Source organism: Colletes latitarsis, chromosome 10 (assembly GCF_051014445.1).
Source record: "Colletes latitarsis isolate SP2378_abdomen chromosome 10, iyColLati1, whole genome shotgun sequence".
In the NCBI taxonomy this organism is placed as follows: Eukaryota; Metazoa; Arthropoda; class Insecta; order Hymenoptera; family Colletidae; genus Colletes; species Colletes latitarsis.
In genome coordinates this window covers 10,076,578-10,091,703 of record NC_135143.1, presented here as the reverse complement: position 1 = coordinate 10,091,703, position 15,126 = coordinate 10,076,578, and the positions used below count along the sequence as shown (strand labels likewise).

The following is a 15,126-nucleotide window of genomic DNA, read 5'->3' as shown; positions in this document are numbered from 1 at the left end:
ATGGCTCGAAGTAAAATCTCTTTCGCCTGACAAGCGCTGAACACAAGTAAATCGAAGAACGTTTGCTACAGTTCTATCTCGTTTACATTCCCTGTTGTCTATTCCAGCACTGACCGTGTTATGCTTGATAAAGTCCGATCACCTTGCATCGAACTTGTAACAAAAGCGAGGTATCTGCCGCTTTGCGATTCCAGAGTTTAAAACAAACAACCGGTTAGAGTCGTAAACTAACTAACTAGAATAATAGGATCCGTCCTCCATTGGCCCTGACAAGATAATTCATTTCGCCCCATCTTAAATGCAAATTCGCGCACCGTAGTATCAGTCGTTTCAAAGATTCATGTTCTTAATTTAACATTCATTCTTCATCCAATATTGGCTGCCACCATGCATGGACGTATCAACTGACAGACATGTGTTACGTATTTTTCGAATACAGGTAGATAAGAAAATTGCACGACTCCTTAAAAGAAGGCTGTTTCACAATAAATATTTAAGTCGTTTGATCGTAGACCTTCGCATCCCTAAAGAAATATCCTTTCGGACAAGGCGTAAACCGATAGTAATCTCGTGGATCTTGTATAAGTTGCTTCTATAAAAATTCCGATTGCAGGATCATACAACGCAAGTACAATTGAGTAACATTGTTTTCATTTACTTGCGGGCCGATGTTTCTGAGAGAAATATCTAATCACCGCTGTATAATTTAAAAGATTTAGATTTAGATTTGGAAGTGTTGAAGCAATTGATCTGAGAAGAATGTCTTTTGCAGGTAAGACTTATTTTTTTAATAGTGGAAGTGGAAACATTTGTGAACAGTTTTTTGAACCTGTAGACATGTATTTATAATTTCAACGTGTGCATGAAATCGATTAAAAGAACAAACTCGAAACACCACTTTACGAGAAACAGCACGAGCATGACTTACATCACTATGATTCTCAACAAGTCGTATGTCTCGCGAACAATCGTACAGATCAACTACAATGTGCAGAAACGTACAAGAAAACGCCACTGCAAATTTTAAAACAGTATTGTTGTTACGTATTTCATCACGGTTTCGATCCTTCATAACATTTCACTGAGTTAATAATACTCGTCAACATATTGTAATATCAATCATTCACTTAAAAATTCTACACATCACATGTATCCCTTGGCTAACACAGTAATTTTTCATTCCATTTCATTTCCCTTCGAGATGATAACTATGAACGTGTGTCACACGAACTATTGGCAGGCGTGAATTACAGCACAAATTCAGTGTCACCAAGAATGCTCGGGTATACAGGGTGGTCGGCCCCTCCTGGGAAAAATTTTAATGGCAAATTCTAGAGGCCAAAATAAGACGAAAATCGAGAATACCAATTTGTTGATGGGGGCTTCGTTAAATAGTTATTAACAATTAAATTCAAAAGTTTCAAATCGTTCTGGAAAAATTATTTTCGGTTGCGGGGGTCAATTACAATCAGTTTTGGTCATTACACATATCCCCGAAATCCTGCGCAGTTTCGAGAAAAAAATTCACGACTGTCGGAGCTTTAAACGTTAATAACTTTTTAACAAAGCCTCCATCAACAAATTGGTATTCTTGATTTGCGTCTTACTTTGGCCTCTAGAATGCCCCATTAAAATTTTTCCCAAGAGTGGCCGAACACCCTGTATAAGAAAATATCTTGAAAAACATACATTCACCATAAAGAAACCGTTATGTACGATACTACCTATATTTTATTAACGCAAGATCTTAGTGCTTAGGGAGATAACTCTTTCTGACAGAAGAAATGTGTATTCGTACTGAAACTAACATAACTATACGATCGTGATTTCGGAACACAGTACATCTACCAAAGTCTCTATTACAAATTTTGTAACTTACAGAAGCATTTGTTTCGGTTGCATCGGTGTGGATAAAACTAGTGAACGAATTAATATTGGAAGAATGTATTTCGTCGGGGAGACTTACTTTTTTTTAATACATGCCATCGAGTTATATTCTGCCCATAAACTAATGAATCTTCCTACATCAGTTTGACAGTACATACATCCTTAAAGAACAAATTGATAAGATTACAATATTTTCTAATGTTCATATTATTTTTTTTATCTGTCAATGACCTGTACGCGTACTTATATAACGCTCTGACCATGTTTAACATGTGTAACAAATGTCCAGCTACAAATTTATACCTAGCAAAGTTGAAAGATAATCGAATTATGTCTAGACTTACAACAGCCATATGTTTCGTAAGTATTTCAGAAGAAGAAGAAAAGTTATGCCACCTTAGGTGATCTTCCACATTATGGTCCACTTAAGAAATTCTTGCTACTAATAGGACAGTATCCACAGCAAACGAATTATAGCCGCATTTCTATATATATCATGCATATAAGCACCTACATATCGTTGTTAATACCACTTGTGAGTGAAATAATATTAAACTGTACGCGTTGTCAGCCAAATAGCATATAATTTCATAACACTACGTTAATAAAAAAATATATACAAAATGCCATGCAAGTGATAATTTTGAACTTGCTCTACGTTTCGTATGAAAGTTTATAGAATGCTTCACGTCATTGCGCAACAATGACATTGATAGGGTGCTGGAGTCTCTACCAGTTATAGCTACGGATTTCATTACAATGATAAAATTAGCAAACCTTAATTTCAATAGGAAAAAGGTACTTGCACGCTTTATTATACAATAAAATTTTAAGTACGAAACAATATCAACGTGATCAATGTTTTGCAGTTCAGAAAGTTATATGGCCTTGTGATAAGTGAGTGGGAGTCATTGAAGTTTAAAGATGAAGTAAAAACTTTGGACGGAGTCACCAGAAAAGGATGTAAAATTGCATTTCTATACAGAAGTAAGTACATCTTCGTAATTCTTAATGATAAGCACTTCCATAATGCTTTATAGAATGTTGATGTGTAACATTATCCATATTAACTCTGCAATTTTTTCTGTAGTTCAAATAAATTTTGTTTTGTTTCTTGTTGAGCAAAATCATTAACACTGCGAAAATACCATATGATGAATTTCGTAAATTCCACTACATCCTTTGCAGCCACATTATTGGGATTCTTGGCCTTATTCGCTATTATTCCGCTAATGCCTCTGTTTCTGGACATCGTCCTACCATTGAATGAAACACGACTGAAACAGCAAGTGTTTAAGCTTAACTATTTGGTGGACAATGACAAATATTTCTATCCCATATACTTTCATTCAGTTTGGACTTCATTCCTTGCTGTGACCGCAATAGTCACCATAGACTCCATGTACATGCTAATAACTCACCATTCCTGTGGATTATTCGCCATGTGCGGGTAAATGTAAGCCATGAATTTTAAGTGCACGACGTAGCACATTTCCTTTAACTGAAATTATTGATTGCTATAAAAATGCACGTAACGCCACGTATGCGGAATGGGTTATAAAAATTCATAACTTAATTTTGTGCACAGTTCCTATTCATCCGTCATGGTTAACCGAAATTATTTACATAATAAATAATCACACCCTCGCTGCTACTTCTCGCGTACATATAAGATAAAAGTACTATTTCATTAAAATACTTCTAATCGACACAGGAATCAGATTAAAGAAAGAACACAAAGTTTCGAAGAGGACAATGATAACGCTACAAAGGAGAGAGCCCTATATCAACAGTTCATCGACTGCGCGCTCATACACAAAAGAACAATACAGTTCGTATTCTTTAAATAATAACAAATTATTAGGAAAAGACAAAGAACAGTTTATAGAATACAACTAATAAGTTTTATTCTTCCATTTTGAGGTTTTACGAGCACATCAATGATATGAACGAACTAAGCTTCTTGATAAAGATCGGGGTAAACATGATGGCTCTCAGCCTGACTGCTGTCCAAGTACGAATAATTTTATAAATAACGTGAACCGCGTTTGAATCACGTAGTACAGATTTGTTTCATGAACTAATCGAAACTTTCACTTACTGAATCGGTTTCATGCCCACCACGGATTCTTAATCCCATTTAATATTGGTTTATCTTAAAAAATTCATTATTGCCCTTTCATTAAAGAACAAAAATGAACCCGATTCTTGATAATTTAACAAGGTAATACCGAACTTCATCAACATTTCTGTTTCTTAGTTGACTATGAACCTAAATAACATCGGTGAAGCATTTAAGATTGGTCTTTTCCTCGGGGCACAGCAATTTCACTTGTTCTTCAACAGTCTGCCTGGTCAAAGTCTCGTGGATCACAGTTTACAATTACTGGACGATTTGTATGCTCTCGGTGTATAGAAAGATCATAGTTCTTAGTATCTATACAAATCACGCGAATGTAACATTTTGCGAATCTTGTGTCAGATACACCTCCAAATGGTACCGGGCACCAGTGAGAATGCAACGGGTGATTTACATGATGCAAATAAGATCCGGTGTACCGTGCAAATTGACTGCAGGTGGATTATACGTCATGAACATAGAAAACTTTGGTGTGGTACGTAACAAGATAGCACGAGCAAGATGTTTCTGAAGTGTTTTGACCAAACTTTACAAATTTTCTTGTGAAACTCCCTTACAAAAAAATAGGTCTACTCTGGGGACAACTATTTCCTCATGGAAGTACCAATATATTACTATTACTTATTTCTAATAGCTGGGAACTAATAACATTTTTATACTGACCCAGTCAGGAATACTTAACAGTTCTTGCAAAAAAAAAATAGTTCCATCTCGGAATAGAAACAGTTTCAAACTTAAATTCATATATCTCCATTTTGCATCCTTATAATAACTAAAATATGGTTCTAAGTCGGACCACTTATATCAGAAACATCATACATACGTAATAGTTGGACTAAATAAATATTGTCAAATACGTTTCAAATTTAAGATTTTTAATCCTGTATGTCGTATTTTACGATGCTGCTGTCACTGAGGGAATAAATCGTCCTGACAACTGGAAAACATCTACAAATAATGATTTGGACATCGATGTAAAAGTATGTTGTAAAAGCGCATCATAAATTAAATTCTCAATGTTTACATAAATATATTAGTGTTTCATTAAACTAAGCATACACTATGAACCGTTATTTCGTTGGGAACATAGAAATTAACTATCGTAGTATGCAATATTAGAAAAGTTCTCAGATCAAACCTTATTCCGTAACATCTTATAAAAGGTTCGCAGAAATAATATAGTCCATCGATCCACTTTAATGTGACGACAGAATCGACAATAGATAATAAAATTGATAAAATTGGCATCGCTATAAAATGTCAAGTTTTACCTGGTGATAACGGCTCGAAGTGCAATCTCTTTCAACTGACAATCGCGAACACAGATAAATCGAAGCACGTTTGCTACAGTTCTATCTGGTTTGCTCTCCTTGCTGACTATTCCAGAACTGACCGCGTTATGCTTGATAAAGCCCGATCATTTTGCATCGATCTTGTGACAAAAACCAGGTGCCTGCCGCTACACGAATCCAGTGTTTAAAGCAAATAACCGGGTAGAGCCGTATGGATCGAAAAAGTAAAGTACATTGTAGAGGGATAAATAACTAACTGGAATAATAGGACGTGTCCACCATTGACCGTGACAAGATAATTCATTTCGGCCCATCTTAAATGCAAGTCCGCGAACCGTAGTATCAGTCCTTTCAAAGATTCATGTTTTTAATTTAACATTCGTTCTTGATCCAAATTGGCAGTCACCATGCGTGGACGTACCAACTGGCAGACATGTGTTACGTATTTTCCGAATACAGGTAGATAAGAAAATTGCACGACTCCTTAAAAGAAGGCTGTTTCACAATAAATATTTAAGTCGTTTGATCGTAGACCTTCGCATCCCTAAAGAAATATCCTTTCGGACAAGGCGTAAACCGATAGTAATCTCGTGGATCTTGTATAAGTTGCTTCTATAAAAATTCCGATTGCAGGATCATACAACGCAAGTACAATTGAGTAACATTGTTTTCATTTACTTGCGGGCCGGTGTTTCTGAGAGAAATATCTAATCAACGCTGTATAATTTAAAAGATTTAGATTTAGATTTGGAAGTGTTGAAGCAATTGATCTGAGAAGAATGTCTTTTGCAGGTAAGATTTATTTTTTTAATAGTGGAAGTGGAAACATTTGTGAACAGTTTTTTGAACCTGTAGACATGTATTTATAACTTTAACGTGTGCATGAAATTTATTAAAAGAACAAACTCTAAACACCATTTTACGAGAAACAGCGCAAGCATGACATACATCACTATGATTCTCAACACGACGTATGTCTCACGAACAATCCTATAGATGAGCTGCAGGATGCAGAAACATACAAGAAAACGCCACTGCAAATTTTAAAACAGTATAGTGGTTACGTATTTCATCACGGTTTCGATCCTTCATAACGTTTCACTGAGTTAATAATACTTGTCAACATATTGTAATATCAATCATTCACTTAAAAATTCTACACATCACATGTGTCCCCTGACTAACACAATAATTTTTCATTCCATTTCACTTCCCTTCGAGGTGATAACTATGAACGTGTGTCACTAGAACAATTGGCAGGCGTGAATTACAGCATAAGTTTCGTGTCACCAAAAATGCTCAGGTATATAAGAAAATGTCTTGAAAGACATACATTCATCAAAGAAACAGTTATGCACGATACTGCCTATATTTTATTAACGCAAGATCTTAGTTCTTAGGGAGATAATTCTGTCTGACAGAGGAAGTGTGTATTCGTACTGAAACTAACATAACTGTTCGATCGTGATTTCAGAACAGAGTACATCTACCAAAGTCTCAATTACAAATTTCGTAACTTGCAGAAGCAATTGATTCGGTTGTATCGGTGTGGATAAAACTAGTGGACGAATTAATATTAGAAGAATGTCTTTCGTCGGTGAGACTTACTTTTTTTTAATAAATTTCATGGAATTATATTCTGCACATAAACAAATGAATCTTCCTACATCAGTTTGACAGTACATACATCCTTAAAGAACAAATTGAAAAAATTACAATTTTTTCTAATGTTCATATTATTTTTTTTATCTGTCAATGACCTGTATGTGTACTTATATAACGCTCTGCCCATGTTTAACATGTGTAACAAATGTCTAGCTACAAATTTATACTTTGCAATGTTGAAAAATAATCGAATTATGTCTAGACTTACAACAGCCATATGTTTCGTAAGTATTTCAGAAGAACAAGAAAAGCTATGCCACCTTAGGTGATCTTCCACATTATGGTCCACTTAAGAAATTCTTGCTACTAATAGGACAGTATCCACAGCAAACGAATTATAGCCGCATTTCTATATATATCGTGCATATAGGCACCTACATATCGCTGTTAATACCACTTGTGAGTGAAATAATATTAAACTGTACGCGTTGTGAGACGAATGGCACATTATTTCATAACATTATGTTAATAAAGAAATATATAAAAAACGCCATGGAAGTGATAATTTTGAACTTGATCTACGTTTCGTTTGAAAGTTTATAGAATTCATCACGTCATTGCGCAACAATGACATTGATAGGGTGCTGGAGTCTCTACCAGTTATAGCTACGGATTTCATTACAATGATAAAATTAGCAAACCTTAATTTCAATAGGAAAAAGGTACTTGCACGCTTTATTATACAATAAAATTTTAAGTACGAAACAATATCAACGTGATCAATGTTTTGCAGTTCAGAAAGTTATATGGCCTTGTGATAAGTGAGTGGGAGTCATTGAAGTTTAAAGATGAAGTAAAAACTTTGGACGGAGTCACCAGAAAAGGATGTAAAATTGCATTTCTATACAGAAGTAAGTACATCTTCGTAATTCTTAATGATAAGCACTTCCATAATGCTTTATAGAATGTTGATATGTAACATTATCCATATTAACTCTGCAATTTTTTCTGTAGTTCAAATAAATTTTGTTTTGTTTCATGTTGAGCAAAATCATTAACACTGCGAAAATACCATATGATGTATTTCGTAAATGCCACTACGTACTTTGCAGACACATTATTAGGATTTGTGTCCATATTCGCTATTCTTCCGCTAATGCCTCTGTTTCTGGACATCGTCCTACCATTGAATGAAACACGACTGAAACAGCAAGTGTTTAAGCTTAACTATTTGGTGGACAATGACAAATATTTCTATCCCATATACTTTCATTCAGTTTGGACTTCATTCCTTGCTGTGACCGCGATTGTCACCATAGACTCCATGTACATGCTAATAACTCACCATGCCTGTGGCTTATTCGCCATGTGCGGGTAAATGTAAGCCATGAATTTTAAGTGCACGACGTAGCACATTTCCTTTAACTGAAATTATTAATTGCTATAAAAATACACGTAACTCCACGTATGCCAAAAGGATTATAAAAATCCATAACTTAATTTTGTGCACAGTTCCTATTCACCAGTAATGGTTAACTGAAATTATTTACATAATAAAAAATCACAACCTCGCTGCTACTTCTCGCGTACCTATAAGACAGAAGTATTATTTCATTAGAATACTTGTAATCTACACAGGTATCAGATTAAAGAAATGTCACAAAGTTTCGATCAAAACGGTCTTAACACTGACAAGGAAAGAGCCCTATATCAACAGTTCAAGAACAGCGCCATAATCCACAAAAGAGCAATACAGTTCGTATTCTTTAAGTAAAAAAAATTTACAAGGGAAAGATAGAGAACATTTTGTGAAAGCACCACTAATTCGTTTTATTTTGTTATTTTGAGGTTTTACGAACTCGTTAATGAGATAAACCAAAGAAGCTTTCTGCTACAGATCGGACTGAATATGATCGGCATCAGCGTGACAGCAGTCCAAGTAAGAATAATTTTATCAGTAAGGAGAAACGAGTTTAATTCACGTATTACAAGGTTGTTATGAATCGATATCATTCCCACCACTGATTCTTATCACATCTACAATGGATTTATCTTAAAAATTTGTATTGTTCTTTCGTTAGAGAACAGAAACGAACTCGATTTTTAATAATTTAACAACGTAATACCAAACCTCATCAACATTTCTGTTTCTTAGACGGTTATGAACCTAAATAACATCAGAGAAGCATTTAGGATTTTTCTTTTCTTCGGGGCACAGCAATTTCACTTGTTCTTCAACAGTCTGCCTGGTCAAAGTCTCGTGGATCACAGTTTACAATTACACGACGATTTGTATGTTCTCGATGTGTAAAAAGAAGAACATAGTTCTTAATAATTACACAATCAACTTGAATGTAACATTTTGCGAATCTTGTGTCAGATACACCTCCAAATGGTACCAAGCGCCAGTGAGAATGCAACGGGTGATATACATGATGCAAATAAGATCCGGCGTACCGTGCACATTGACTGCAGGTGGATTATACGACATGAACATAGAAAACTTTGGCGTGGTACGTAACAAGATAGCACGTGCAAGATGTTTCTGAAGTGTATGACCAAACCTTAAAAATTTTCTTGTGGAACTCCCTTATAAAAAAATAGTTTTACTCTGGGGACAATTATATTCCCAAAGAAGTACTAATATATTACTATTACTTATTTCTAATAGCTGGAAACTAATAGCAACATTTTTATACTGACCCAGTCAGGAATACTTAACAGTCCTTGCAAAAAAAAAATAGTTCCATCTCGGAATAGAAACAGTTTCAATCTTAAATTCATATATCTCCATTTTACATCCTTATAATAAATAAACTATGGTTCTAAGTCTGACCACCTATTTCAAAAACATCCTGCACACATAATAGTTGGAGTAAATAAATATTGACAAATACGTTTCAATTTTAAGATCTTTAAATCCTGTATGTCGTATTTTACCATGTTGCTGTCATTAAGGGAATAAATCATTCTGACTACTGGAAAACATCGACAAATAATGATGTGGACTTTGTTGTAAAAGTATATTGTAAATTTAGCGAAAAATAAATTAAATTGTCATTGTTCACATTCCTGAATTATTGTTTGGTTATAGTGGACGTTCATTTCCAACCATTATTTCGTTGGGAACATAGAAATTAACTACCGTGATATTCAAAATTAGAAAAAATTCTGAGCTCAAATTTTATTCCGTAACATCATCTAAAAGGTTCTCAAAAATAATATAATGCATCGATCCACTCTAATGTGACAACAGGATCGACAATAGATAATAAAATTGGTAAAATTAGCATCGTTATAAAATGGCGAGGTTTACCTGGTGATAACGGCTCGAAGTGCAATCTCTTTCGCCTGACAAGCGCTGAACACAGGTAAATCGAAGAACGTTTGCTACAGTTCTATTTCGTTTACTTTCCCTGTTGGCTATTCCAGAACTTTCCGCGTTATGCTTGATAAAGTCCGATCACCTTGCATCGAACTTGTAACAAAAGCGAGGTATCTGCCGCTTTGCGATTCCAGAGTTTAAAACAAACAATCGGATAGAGTCATAAATAACCAACTAGAATAATAGGATCCGTCCTCCATTGGACCTGACAAGATAATTCATTTCGCCCCATCTGAAATGCAAGTCCGCGCACCGTAGTATCAGTCGATTTAAAGTTTCATGTCTCTAATTTACAACTCCTTCTTTAATCATCAATGACTGTCACCATGCATAGACATACCAACTGGCAGGTACGTGCCACGTAATTTTCTAATACAGGCAGATAAGGAAATTGCACGCCTCTTTAAAAGAAGGCTGTTTCACAATAAATATTTAAGTCGTTTAATCGTAGGCCTACGCATCTCTAAAGAAATATCCTTTCGGACAAGGCGTAAACCGATAGTAATCTCGTGGATCTTGTATAAGTTGCTTCTATAAAAATTCCGATTGCAGGATCATACTACGCAAGTACAATTGAGTAACATTGTTTTCATCTACATGCGGGCCGATGTTTCTGGGAGAAATATCTAATCAACGCTGTATAATTTAAAAGATTTAGATTTAGATTTAGAAGTGTTCAAGTAATTGATCTGAGAAGAATGTCTTTTGCAGGTAAGATTTATTTTTCTAATAGTGGAAGTGGAAACATTTGTGAACAGTTTTTTGAACCTGTAGACATGTATTTATAATTTCAACGTGCGCATAAAATCGATTAAAAGAACAAACTCGAAACACCACTTTACGAGAACCAGCACGAGCATGACTTACATCACTTTGATTCTCAACACGACGTATGTCTCGCGAACAATCCTATAGATGAGCTGCAGGATGCAGAAACATACAAGAAAACGCCACTGCAAACTTTAAAACAGTATAGTGGTTTCGTATTTCATCACGGTTTCGATCCTTCATAACATTTCAATGAGTTAATAATACTTGTCAATATATTGTAATATCAATCAATCACTTAAAAATTCTACACATCACATGTATCCCTTGGCTAATACAGTAATTTTTCATTCCATTTCATTTCTATCCCTTCGAGGTAATAAGTATGAACGTGTGTCACACGAACTATTGGCAGGCGTGAATTACAGCATAAATTTCGTGTCACCAAGAATGCTCAGGTATATGAGAAAATGTCTTGATAGACATACATTCATCAAAGAAACAGTTATGCACGATACTGCCTATATTTTATTAACGCAAGATCTTAGTGCTTAGGGAGATAACTCTTTCTGACAGAAGAAATGTGTATTCGTACTGAAACTAACATAACTGTTCGATCGTGATTTCGGGACAGAGTACATCTACCAAAGTCTCAGTTACAAATTTCGTAACTTGCAGAAGCAATTGATTCGGTTGTATCGGTGTGGATGAAACTAGAGAACGAATTAATATTGGAAGATTGTCTCTCGTCGGCGAGACTTACTTTTTTTTAATAAATTCCATCGAGTTATATTCTGCCCATAAACAAATGAATCTTTCGATATCAGTCTAAAAGTACATACATCCTTAGAGAACGAATTGAAATATTAAAAGTTTATATAACGTCCACATAATTTTTTTCTCCGTGAAAAATTTCGATTATGTGAAGCCGCGTATGCGAAAGAGTCACTGTACCATGAAATATTGAATCTAACGTCTAGATAAACTAACTCGGTAATTAGATCAATTATGATGGCAATTTTGCTGTAAATGTCGAACACCCTTAGCAATGTGTTTAGTTCACTATCAGTTCGAAAATAATGTATCCAGATGTATCCTTTCCAATATTAAAAAATAATCAAGCTACTTAGAAACCTACATCGATTATAGGTAAATTTGTAACATTTGGTCAGTATTTCAGAAGAACAAGAACTATTATGTCACTTTAGGTGACATTCCACATTACAGACCACTCAAGAAATTCTTGATTTTAATAGGACAGTATCCACGCCAATCGAACTATAAACGGAATACTATATTCATCTCATATATAACCTTTATCGTAAGCCTGATGATACCAGTTGTGAGTGAAATAATATTAAAATGTACACATTATCAGAGGGATATTACATTATTTAATAACATAATGTTAATAAAGATATATATACAAAACGCCATGAAAGTGATAATTTTGAACTTGATCTACATTTCGTTTTAAAGTTTATAGAATTCATCACGTCATTGCACAACAATGACATTGATAGGGTGCTAGAGGCTATACCACTTATAGTTACGATTTTCGTTACAATAATAAAATTATCAAATCTTAACATCAACAGGAATAAGGTACTTAGTCGCTGTATTGTACGATACAATTTTATGTACAAATCAGTATCACAGGGATTGATGTTTTACAGTTCAGAAAGTTATATGACCTTTTGATAAGTGAGTGGGAGTCATTGAAGTTTAAAGAAGAAGTAAAAACTTTGGACGAAGTCACCAGAAAAGGAAGTAATATTGCATTTCTGTATAGAAGTAGGTACACTGTAATTCTTAGACACAAGCACTTCCATAATATTTCATAAAACGTTGAAATCAATCAATTTCGATAATCAATCTATCTCGTTTACAGTCAGTTTAATTGGATCCTTGGTCTTATTTTCTTTTCTTCCGCTGATGCCTTTGTTTCTGGACATCGTTCTACCATTGAATGAAACACGATTAAAGCAGCAATTGTTCAAGCTTAACTACTTGGTAGACAATGACAAATATTTCTATCACATATATTTTCATTCTATTTGGACTTCTGCCCTTGGTGTGGCCGTTATTGTCACCGCAGATTCCATGTACATGCTAATAACTCACCATGCCTGTGGATTATTCGCCATGTGCGGGTACATGTAATTGCTAAAATTTAAATGCACGACGTAGCACATTTCTTTAACTGAAATTATTGATTTCTATAAAAATGCACGTAACTCCACGTATGCGGAATGGATTATAAAAATTCATAACTTAATTTTATGCACAGTTCCTATTCACCCGTCATGGTTAACCGAAATTATTTACATAATAAAAAATCACACCCTCGCTGCTACTTCTCGCGTACATATAAGACAGAAGTATTATTTCATTAGAATACTTGTAATCTACACAGGTATCAGATTAAAGAAATGTCACAAAGTTTCGATCAAAACGGTCTTAACACTGACAAGGAGAAAATCATATATCAAAAGTTCAAGAACTGCGCCATAATCCACAAAAGAGCAATACAGTTCGTATTCTTTAAGTAATAGAAAGTTACAAGGAAAAGAAAGAAAACATTTTGTGAAAGCACCACTAATTCGTTTTATTCTGTTATTTTGAGGTTTTACGAACTCGTTAATGAGATAAACCAAAGAAGCTTTTTGCTACAGATCGGGCTGAATATGATCGGCATCAGCGTGACAGCTGTCCAAGTAAGAATAATTTTATGAATAACGAGAAACATGTTTAAACCACGTGTTACAAAGTTGTTATGAGCCAGTATCATGCCCACCACTGATTCTTTATCCCTATTACTATGGGTTTATCTTACAAATTTGTATAGTTCTTTCATTAGAGAACAGAAACGAACGCAACTTTTGATTAAAAACGAAGTAATACCAAACTTCATCAACATTTGTGTTTCTTAGATGGTTATGAACCTAAATAACATCGGTGAAGCATTTAGGATTGGTGTTTTCCTCGGGTCACAGCAATTTCACTTGTTCTTCAACAGTCTGCCTGGTCAAAGTCTCGTGGATCACAGTTTACAATTACTCGACGATTTGTATGTTCTCGATGTGTAAAAATAAGAACATAGTTCTTAATAACTACACAATCAACGCGAATGTAACATTTTGCGAATCTTGTGGCAGATACAACTCCAAATGGTACCAAGCGCCAGTGAGAATGCAACGAGTGATTTACATGATGCAAATAAGATCCGGCGTACCGTGCACATTGACTGCAGGTGGATTATACGACATGAACATAGAAAACTTTGGCGTGGTACGTAACAAGATAGCACGTGCAAGATGTTTCTGAGGTATATGGCCAAACTTTAATAAAACTTATATAAATGAATTATGCTTCTAACTCTGACCAACTATATCAGGAGCATCCTGCACAGGCTATAGTAGTATAAGTAAGTATTGACGAATGTGTTTCAATTTTAAGATTTTTAAATCCTGTATGTCGTATTTTACGATGTTGCTGTCATTGAGGGAATAAATCATCGTGACTACTAGAAAACGTCCACAAGTAACGATGTGGACTTCGTTGTAAAAGTATATTGTAAATTTAGCGAAAAATAAATTAAATTGTCTTTGACTTGAATTAGTGTTTGGTTATACTGAACGTTTATTTCGAACCGTTATTTCGTTGGGAACATAGAAATTAACTCCCGTGATATTCAAAATTAGAAAAAACTCTGAGCTCAAATCTTATAGCGTAACATCATCTAAAAGGTTCTCAAAAATAATATAGTCCATCGATCCACGCTTATGTGACGACAGAATCGACAATAGATAATAAAATTGATAAAATTAGCATCGTTATAAAATGGCGATGGTTACCTGGTGATAACGGCTCGAAGCACAATCTCTTTCAATTGACAATCGCTGAACACAGGTAAATCGAAGCACGTTTGCTAGAGTTCTATCTGGTTTGCTCTCCTTGTTCACTATTCCAGCACTTCCCGTGTTATGCTTGATAAAGTCCGACCACCTTGTATCGATCTTGTGACAAAAACCAGGTGCCTGCCCGCT

The 15,126-nt window shown here is 34.8% G+C and overlaps 3 protein-coding genes across 3 annotated transcripts; all 3 read left to right on the top strand.

Moving 5' to 3' along the window:
• Nucleotides 1-759: 759 nt before the first annotated feature.
• LOC143347208 (uncharacterized) lies at nt 760-4,672 on the top strand. The gene is made up of 9 exons (XM_076776204.1): nt 760-772; nt 2,567-2,685; nt 2,757-2,874; nt 3,076-3,337; nt 3,602-3,718; nt 3,811-3,901; nt 4,148-4,284; nt 4,370-4,502; nt 4,595-4,672. Exons 1-9 carry the CDS (start codon nt 760-762, stop codon nt 4,670-4,672), a joined length of 1,068 nt encoding a protein of 355 aa, XP_076632319.1.
• Nucleotides 4,673-6,098: 1,426 nt separating this feature from the next.
• LOC143347207 (odorant receptor 4-like) lies at nt 6,099-9,889 on the top strand. Its single transcript, XM_076776203.1, has 9 exons — nt 6,099-6,111; nt 7,528-7,646; nt 7,718-7,835; nt 8,037-8,298; nt 8,563-8,679; nt 8,773-8,863; nt 9,080-9,216; nt 9,305-9,437; nt 9,836-9,889. The coding sequence occupies exons 1-9, from the start codon at nt 6,099-6,101 to the stop codon at nt 9,887-9,889; spliced, it is 1,044 nt and encodes a 347-aa protein (XP_076632318.1).
• A 3,123-nt stretch (nt 9,890-13,012) lies between these two features.
• LOC143347206 (putative odorant receptor 71a) lies at nt 13,013-14,590 on the top strand. The gene is made up of 6 exons (XM_076776202.1): nt 13,013-13,230; nt 13,494-13,610; nt 13,704-13,794; nt 14,011-14,147; nt 14,236-14,368; nt 14,537-14,590. Exons 1-6 carry the CDS (start codon nt 13,013-13,015, stop codon nt 14,588-14,590), a joined length of 750 nt encoding a protein of 249 aa, XP_076632317.1.
• Nucleotides 14,591-15,126: the final 536 nt, after the last annotated feature.

Excerpts from the sequence above, each read along its gene's own strand:
- LOC143347208 (XM_076776204.1), top strand. Across the intron at positions 2,875-3,075 it reads AATTGCATTTCTATACAGAA|CCACATTATTGGGATTCTTG; the intron begins GTAAGTACATCT and ends CATCCTTTGCAG. Across the intron at positions 3,902-4,147 it reads TCAGCCTGACTGCTGTCCAA|TTGACTATGAACCTAAATAA; the intron begins GTACGAATAATT and ends TCTGTTTCTTAG.
- LOC143347207 (XM_076776203.1), top strand. Across the intron at positions 7,647-7,717 it reads TTAATTTCAATAGGAAAAAG|TTCAGAAAGTTATATGGCCT; the intron begins GTACTTGCACGC and ends AATGTTTTGCAG. Across the intron at positions 8,864-9,079 it reads TCAGCGTGACAGCAGTCCAA|ACGGTTATGAACCTAAATAA; the intron begins GTAAGAATAATT and ends TCTGTTTCTTAG.
- LOC143347206 (XM_076776202.1), top strand. The coding sequence starts at position 13,013 with ATGCCTTTGTTTCTGGACATCGTTCTACCATTGAATGAAACACGATTA. Across the intron at positions 13,231-13,493 it reads GGATTATTCGCCATGTGCGG|GTATCAGATTAAAGAAATGT; the intron begins GTACATGTAATT and ends TAATCTACACAG. Across the intron at positions 14,148-14,235 it reads TTACAATTACTCGACGATTT|ATACAACTCCAAATGGTACC; the intron begins GTATGTTCTCGA and ends ATCTTGTGGCAG.